Source organism: Balearica regulorum, chromosome 9 (assembly GCF_011004875.1).
Source record: "Balearica regulorum gibbericeps isolate bBalReg1 chromosome 9, bBalReg1.pri, whole genome shotgun sequence".
Classification (NCBI taxonomy): Eukaryota; Metazoa; Chordata; class Aves; order Gruiformes; family Gruidae; genus Balearica; species Balearica regulorum.
Window position 1 is genome coordinate 17381610 of NC_046192.1, and position 7371 is coordinate 17388980.

The 7371-nt window shown below is 47.9% G+C and overlaps 1 protein-coding gene across 1 annotated transcript; it reads left to right on the forward strand.

The window, feature by feature from the left end:
* The first annotated feature begins 1224 nt into the window (after positions 1-1224).
* Positions 1225-6535, forward strand: DYNLT2B (dynein light chain Tctex-type 2B). Its single transcript, XM_075761271.1, has 5 exons — positions 1225-1367; positions 1898-2031; positions 3615-3684; positions 5390-5453; positions 6084-6535. Exons 1-5 carry the CDS (start codon positions 1300-1302, stop codon positions 6129-6131), a joined length of 384 nt encoding a protein of 127 aa, XP_075617386.1. The 5' UTR covers positions 1225-1299; the 3' UTR covers positions 6132-6535.
* Positions 6536-7371: the final 836 nt, after the last annotated feature.

The following is a 7371-nucleotide window of genomic DNA, read 5'->3' on the forward strand; positions in this document are numbered from 1 at the left end:
TGCCCACAGACCCCCCATCCCAGGCACCCCCCAGCCCTGCCGCACGTGATGGCCCCCTCCAGCCCCTCGTCGTCATCAGCAGCGCGCTCCACCCCGGCAACGGCTGCGCCTTCACGCTGTTTCCATTCGAAGCTGGGTGAAACGCCCGGGGACCTTTCTCAGCAGTGTCACCCGCTGCACGTAGGAAGCGCGATCGCGGAGATTGCTGCATCAAGATAAACAGCAGAGGAAGCAGGATGTCAGCGTCTTAGGAGGGGGCTGTGTCATACACAAGCTGTCACTCACCAGCCTTCCTTCGGACAGGCAGCAGCGGATAGGGAAAAGAGCACAACGGGGTGATGGGGGGAGGATATTGGGGAGCGACAATTTTAGGCCTTTCTGGAAGATTTAAGAAGTTCCTAGAGGAAAGGAGCAAGGCTGGGATCTCTGTGCTGATGGTTGGGATGCGTGGCCCAGGGGCAGGAATGGAGCACAGGGTCTGGAGGCAACGCACAGGGTCTGGAGGCAACACACAGGCAGGAATCCGGGGAGTAGGCTTTGTTACGGCAACGATCTCAGGCTGCGCTCTCCTCCGCCTGCACCCACTGCCCTGCAGCAGCCAGGCACTCCCAGCACGGTTTCTGGGGCCGGAGCTGGCTCCCAGGGCCGGGACACGCGCAGCCCCCCCCAGCTCAGGCCGTGGGCTTGCAAAGGCGTCTCTGGGCACGGGGACCCCTCCAGCCCCGCTGGCACCCCGCGCGTGCGGGCACTACGTCCACTGCTGCTCCAGCACACCAAGCCCTGGGCCAGGGAGCGGGCAGGGGCTCGGGCTGCTGTGGCTTTTGGATCAGTTTTGGGCAGGAGGAGGGCACTGGGAAGCACCCAGCGCCCATGATGTCTCCCCAGCCCAGGCACCGCTCTCTCTCCCCCATCAGACCTGCCGCCACGCTCACCTCCCCCGGCAGCGGGCTCATCAAACCCTTGATTTACAATTGCAACTATTATTGCAATTATTTACCATTTATTTACCGATTATTTTATTGTATAAACTTTTCAATTGTAAAAAAAAGTCAAAATAAAAAACTATTGACAACTGTCAAAAATACACCCCCCCCCCCCAGGCCCGCACCGGCGCTGGGGACCGCACACCCCTTCCATGGCTCCTCACGGCCACGTGCAAGCTCCCCACGGAAGACGTGGGGCGGGGCGCGGCACCGTGACGTAGGCAGCGCCCCGTGACGCAAAGGAGGAGGGAGCCGGAAGCGGCGGAGGTTGCCGCGGTAACCAACGCCGGGTTGGCTCTGCGGGGGGACTGCGGCCATGGGCGAGCTGGGCCCGGACGACGGGGCCGGGAACACGTACAGCCTGCGGCCCGGCCTCCAGCGCCGGTGAGGGGCCTAGGGCACTGCGGGGGTGGTCGTTGTCGTCCTGGGGGCTCCGGGGAGGGAGAGAGGGGGGACGCTGGGGACGGGGGTGCCCTGGGGGCTTTGGGTCTGGGGGGGGAGGGGAGAGGGACGAGGGGGATGGGGAACTGTCGGGGGGGGTCGCTGGGTATGGGGGGCTGGCATGGGGCTACGGCGGCTGGGGGGGTGGGTGTTGGGAATGGGGAGCCCCCCGGGTTTGGGGACTGGGGTGGGCACTCAGCTCCCAGACCAACTTTGACATGAGATAGAGGGGACATGTGTGTGGGAAGCTGCTGAAGGGGCAACCGCGGATGGGGCTGGTTTCACACCCGTGTTTATGGGTGTTCGGCTTTTGGCAGGGCTGGTTAAGTGTCTCCATCTTAGCCCCATGTTTTTTCATTTGTCATTTTTCTTTAATGTGTGAAAGCTAAATTTTCCCAGGTGACGTTATGTATGTTTCTACACATTGTGTGAATTTTCTGGGCCTTCTGTTGCTGTTTCTTTTGCCCTGATAGATTTAAATCGTCCACAGTAAAAGAATGCATCCATGCAATACTGAAGGAGAAGCTGGCCAATGTACAGTACACCCCAGAAGAAATGCCTCAGCTTACAAAGTCCTTATCAGAGATAATAAAAGACAGACTGAAAGGTAAGGAAGTTTGCCAGGGAAGTAATTTCTTTTTTTACTGTGTCCTCTTGTTTTGACAAAATCCCTCTTTCCTCCTTTATTCTTGAAATCTATTTCTTCCATGTTGCCTGACTCAAGTCTACCGTTATGAAACATTCTGGCCTATATACATACGTTCCTCGCCTGTGGAACTAGAAACCTAATTCAAGCAGACAAAATTTGTTTTCATATAGTCTGGCTGGTGTGGAATGTCAGCCTTGGAGGAGCTGCAGGGGGAAAGAAGCTGCATTAGAGAGAAAGAAGTAGTGATGCTTCATTGCTTCTTGCTTCAATCAACAGAAACATTCCTGGGGTTTTTCTGCAGGGAGAAATAGCAGGAATAGCAGGGAGATCAGAACAAGGCCTAGTGGGAGCAGTGAAGGAGAGGAGAGTTAGGAGCACAGTCAGCCAAGGAGGCGTGTGACTACAGCCTTACGGCACTGGAAAAAGGTTGTGGTGGTGCTACACAGGATGCTCTCCAACATTTTTGAGTGCAAGAACTAAACTTCAGGCTCCAGCAGGTGTTTCCTGTGTTCAGTGCTGGAACAAGTACATAGATGTATGTTGGCAAGGTCACTTTTTTTTTTTTTTGCCTTCTTCTGAGGAGAGGCTGGTGCTCCATCTGCTGGGCTGGCCTGACACGCTGACACAGACATACCTTGGCAGGAACCGTGAATTTATGCTTCTCCCAGAGTTACATGTCTGCTTTAAAACCAACAGCAGCTGTCGTCCCAGCACGTGTTGATGCCAAGCTAATATGCACAGGGTTGGCTTCAGTAATCTGTAAGCATGCTAACAGTAGCCTGAAGCGGTGTGGCCATTGTATCAGCTGGCATCTCTGATAAGCATTCATGTGGTGGATGTTACCACACCCAGCATGTTGTGTTCAATCCTCCAGTGGAAACTGTGCCAGAGTCTTCTCAGGACACTGCTGTGTTGAAGACAGGCTTTAGGATCTATATTTTTATTTTAAACATGCTTGTTCTGATTTGGCTTCTGGAACATTGCCATGATTGGATCTGGCCTGTGCCCGAAAGGTATTTCTTTACTATTGTAAAACAATTGTATATCTTTGCAGACACATAATGTAGACCCACATATGCTTTTATGTGGCCTTTTATCCCCCCTCAGAAGCAAAGGAAATACCCATGTGGCAGAAGAATCTGCACAACAATACCTTTGCATCAGAACAGTTTTAAAATAAACTTTTTTTTTTCCCCGCCAAATTGGATTTTGTCCACCAGCAGCCTTGTTTACATTCTTTCTATGTGTTCAGTTCTTGAAAGTTGCCAAAGTAGAATGCTGACATATAGTGTTCAGGGATGTCTTCTTAGATGCATCTTTTGATGGATGCCAAATACCTTGTTCACCTTTTAACTCCGATGAGACCATGGTACTCTGTACCTAGGAAAATGAAGCACAAGGCAGTCTCTCCACTTTGCCAATTGCATGGACTTGTACAGGACACTTGCTTTGTAACCAGAAATCTCTAGTTTTCTGGGTCCTGTATGGGCTCACATTTTAAACAAGTTGTGGCTCTCACTATGATTTTTTTCTCTCTCCAGAGGAGGGATTTGACAGGTACAAAATGGTGGTGCAGGTTGTGATTGGAGAGCAGAGAGGAGAAGGAGTGAAGTAAGTTTTGTGTCTTCTAATTGTATTTCTATAATTTTTGATGGGTTTGGGTGTTGCTTTTTCTTTCCTTGGAAGCTGCTTCCAACTTTCCTAGAAACAAAGATCTCTCTGCAGATGATAAAGTCTAAAGCACTTTCTTTTCTCTTTAAGAGGCAAGTGAGGGCTTGGATTGTAGCTGATTGAATTACCCGTGATAATTGGCTATATGGTGGTTCTTAGCAAGCTGAAAAGCATTTGTGAGGAGTGCTACAGAAAGCCATTTTACATTGTATGCATGATCAACTAGAGCACACAGCCAGTCCATTCTCAACGCCCACTGGAGCACAAGAGCCATGGTAACTCACTTCTGTCTAAAGCCAGATTTCCATAAGTACTTAATATGCATTTAGTACCCCCAGGTAAGCATTTTTGGGAAGTTCAAATTTCTGTAATCCCCATGCAATACTGTCATGGGAATCACCTAGACTGTGGGTGCTGAGCACTTGCAGTCTAGCTCCAGATGCCTGCAACCAGACAAAAGAATTCCTCTTGGCTGCAGCAGCGAGCTGTAGCTTTCCATTACTCGTGAGTAGGGAGAAGACAAAAGAGAACAGCCCACAAGGTTCATGTGCTTTATCTGCTGGGCTTATCTTTATTATTGTGCCTGGTACTCCACCATAAGATAAGTGCAGCAGAGCTGACAGCTCTGCTGCCTCAATGTTCTGGAGGTCAGGAAGGAATATCTGTACCTGCTGCTCAGGCTTTTGTCAGGAATGTCTGTCTGCAGGCTGATTTGGAACGTGAAACCCAGCAACGCAGACTGACAGAGCAATTGCGGAAATTCTCTGGTTTGCAATAGGTAGGAGGCAAGATTGCTAACATCCTTAATGCAAAATCCAGGGTGTTCCAGAGGCAGAGTGGAATATTGGACTGGAGAGGAAAAAAAAAAAAAAGCAGAATAACCCTGAGGGCTAAGGAAATAGAAGAAAAAAAGGATGAAATTCAACAATCTTGTAACAATGTCATACATGTAGAGACTAGGAACAACACGCTGTGCCGCAAACAAGGATCCTGTCAGCTGAGACTCTGGAGCAGGCAGGGAACTGGGCATTTGCAGCAGAGAAAGAGGAGTGCTAATGACGTTAGGCAAGGCAGCAGCGAGGTCTCATCTGTAATATCCTGTTATGGTCCAGTTGCTTGTCTTCAGGGTAAGACTTGGACTGAAGGAGGTGTAGAAGAAGGCCATCAGGATGGTGAGGGAACAGAAAGTATAGATATGAAAGGACTTAGCTCATGGTCTAGTAACATGACGTCTGCTAAGGAATATGATAGCTCCCTATAAATAAGTTGGGACTGTGTACCATGAGGGTGCAGGAGGTGAAGGATAAGAACAAATAAGCTAAATTAGCCACCGATACACATAGGCCAGAAGTCAAAGATTCTTAAGCACCATAGCAATGAGGTTTCAAGCCCTGCTGCCCGTGGAGGTGGCAGGGTTGATAGCTGATGAGTTTGAAGATGGAGCTTGATCCACATACAGAGAAGGTTACAGCGTGTGGTGGAATTCAGCAGTGAGGATCTAGGCACAGGATTGGGGAGAAAGCTTCCCATTTCCTTTATCTTTAAAGGAAGCTCAGTTTGCTTTTCAAGGAAAGTACCTGTGATCACTTAGGTCCTTACACGTGAACTTTGTGGGTAATGGCTCCGCTCTGTCTCCTTTGTCTAGTATGGCTGCGCGATGTTTCTGGGATGCCGACACTGACAGCTATGCTCACGATGTATTCATGAATGTAAGTATCGGCTGTTTTACCATGGGAAAGTGTAAAGCTACTTGCTTTTGTGTGAGAGGCAAAGTGACCTTAAGTATGGAGCAGAAAAAAACCCACCCCAACCACTAGAAGGAAGGAACCAGGCCTCTATTGAAACACTATGATTTATGGCCTCATTCACAAAAAATACTTAGATATAATATCAAGCATAGTAAAACTTATTTTCTGAGTAGGTCATACAGCACTGTACAAAAGTCATTATAGTCACTCCATTTTACAAGTGGGGAGAGGAAGCACAAGAGATAAAGTCTTTTCTTATATGCTTTGGTGAACTGCTATCATGGACTATGGCTGGAATCCAGGACTGAGCAAAAGTCAAGGTTTTATTTCATTTTTATTTTATTTTAAACTGACACCTAGACACCTGCGGGTGTATGGATGGAGTAAATCGAGGCACTTCTGGCATTCAGACACACTGACCTAGGTTACACCACAAGTGAGGTGAATAAGAAACTAACTAAAAGACAGAAAATTGCAATATATTGCAAGATAAGGAATGCTCTGGTCTAAGTGTTCCCTTAGGTTAGCCTTTTCAGTCAGACTAGCAAAGCACTTGCCTTTACTAACACGGATCCTCTCTGTTTTCCCCAGGACAGCCTGTTTTGTGTGGTAGCTGCGTTTGGCTGCTTCTACTATTGAAGAAGGTAAACATTGCAGAGAAGAACAGAGATGGGGGAGAACGCTTTAGGGTGTTTTTTTGTTAAAATGCACAAAAGCATCATGTTCTTCCTTTAGTACCTAACACAGTAACAGCTCTACAAAGCATGTCCTACACCTGTTCTACACACTACAACATTCCTTCTTCCTTGTGGATATCAATAGAGCTTTAAGCACAATATTATTATGTCCTTTATTTAAATCACCCTTTGTTTTTATATAGTGTGTTAATTTTGTCCTAAAGAAGTGTATTGCTGGTAGACATTGTTTCTCAAGCAAACTCAGCTTTCATCTTGAAAGGGTACTGTTGCTTTTATTTTTGTTAATTTTCTGAAATGAATGAAATATTTATAAGAAATGTAACATAATAAATCTATTTAATATTTCCTCTCCTGTGGGTTGACCCGTGCCATTTCTACTGTTTGTCTTTTTCCTTCACTCTGCAAGACACGCAAGCCTTGATTGCTTGTCTGTGCTTCTCAGATGAGCATTTTCTGAGGGTACTTTGTAAATTAACCCATAAAGCCAACCTCATATTCTGGTTATCCAGATTTGTTTCTGTGACTCCCATAAAATTTGGGCTGCGAATCCCAGCTAAGTGTCACACAGATAACATTAGCTGGTAGGAAAACAAGATATTTAGGACATCAGGTCAGGCCAGCAGCCTGCACACCCCACTGACTGCCAAAACTCCCCCCTGCTGTAACTCCTCATTGGTTTGGTGCAATTTGGCACCCGTGGACACTGTGAGTAATCACTGCTCGTTGCCCTCTTCAGCAGATCCTGCAGTGCTTTCTCAATCTTTGCCTCTGTAATTGTTTTGGGATATGACAGCGGATGTTTGGAGAACAAATTTGTTAGGAGTCTAGCCTCGGAAAGGAGCAGTAGGAAAGGCTGCTGTAGATCAGAAAAGGAGTGCTAAAGTCTCTCATCTCCCTCAAAGTTAAGGGACCGGGTTTGTTCCTGAGAGATTGGGTGCCACCAGAGCGCATCTCGGGCACCCATTGGAAGATGGGATGAGTTCCTGGGCAGTGATGCCTGTTCTCTCCATGCTGACCAAGGACTAAACACAGCTGAACAATTTCAGTGGTGTGAAGGGCTTTTAGAGTGCTCAAGTTGGGTGAGGTGAATGCTGAATTCCCCCCACCTAGAGTAGAACTCACTCTGGCCATGCAACTCTTGGAAAGTGGGGACGTAACAAACTACGATGCATCTTCTAGAA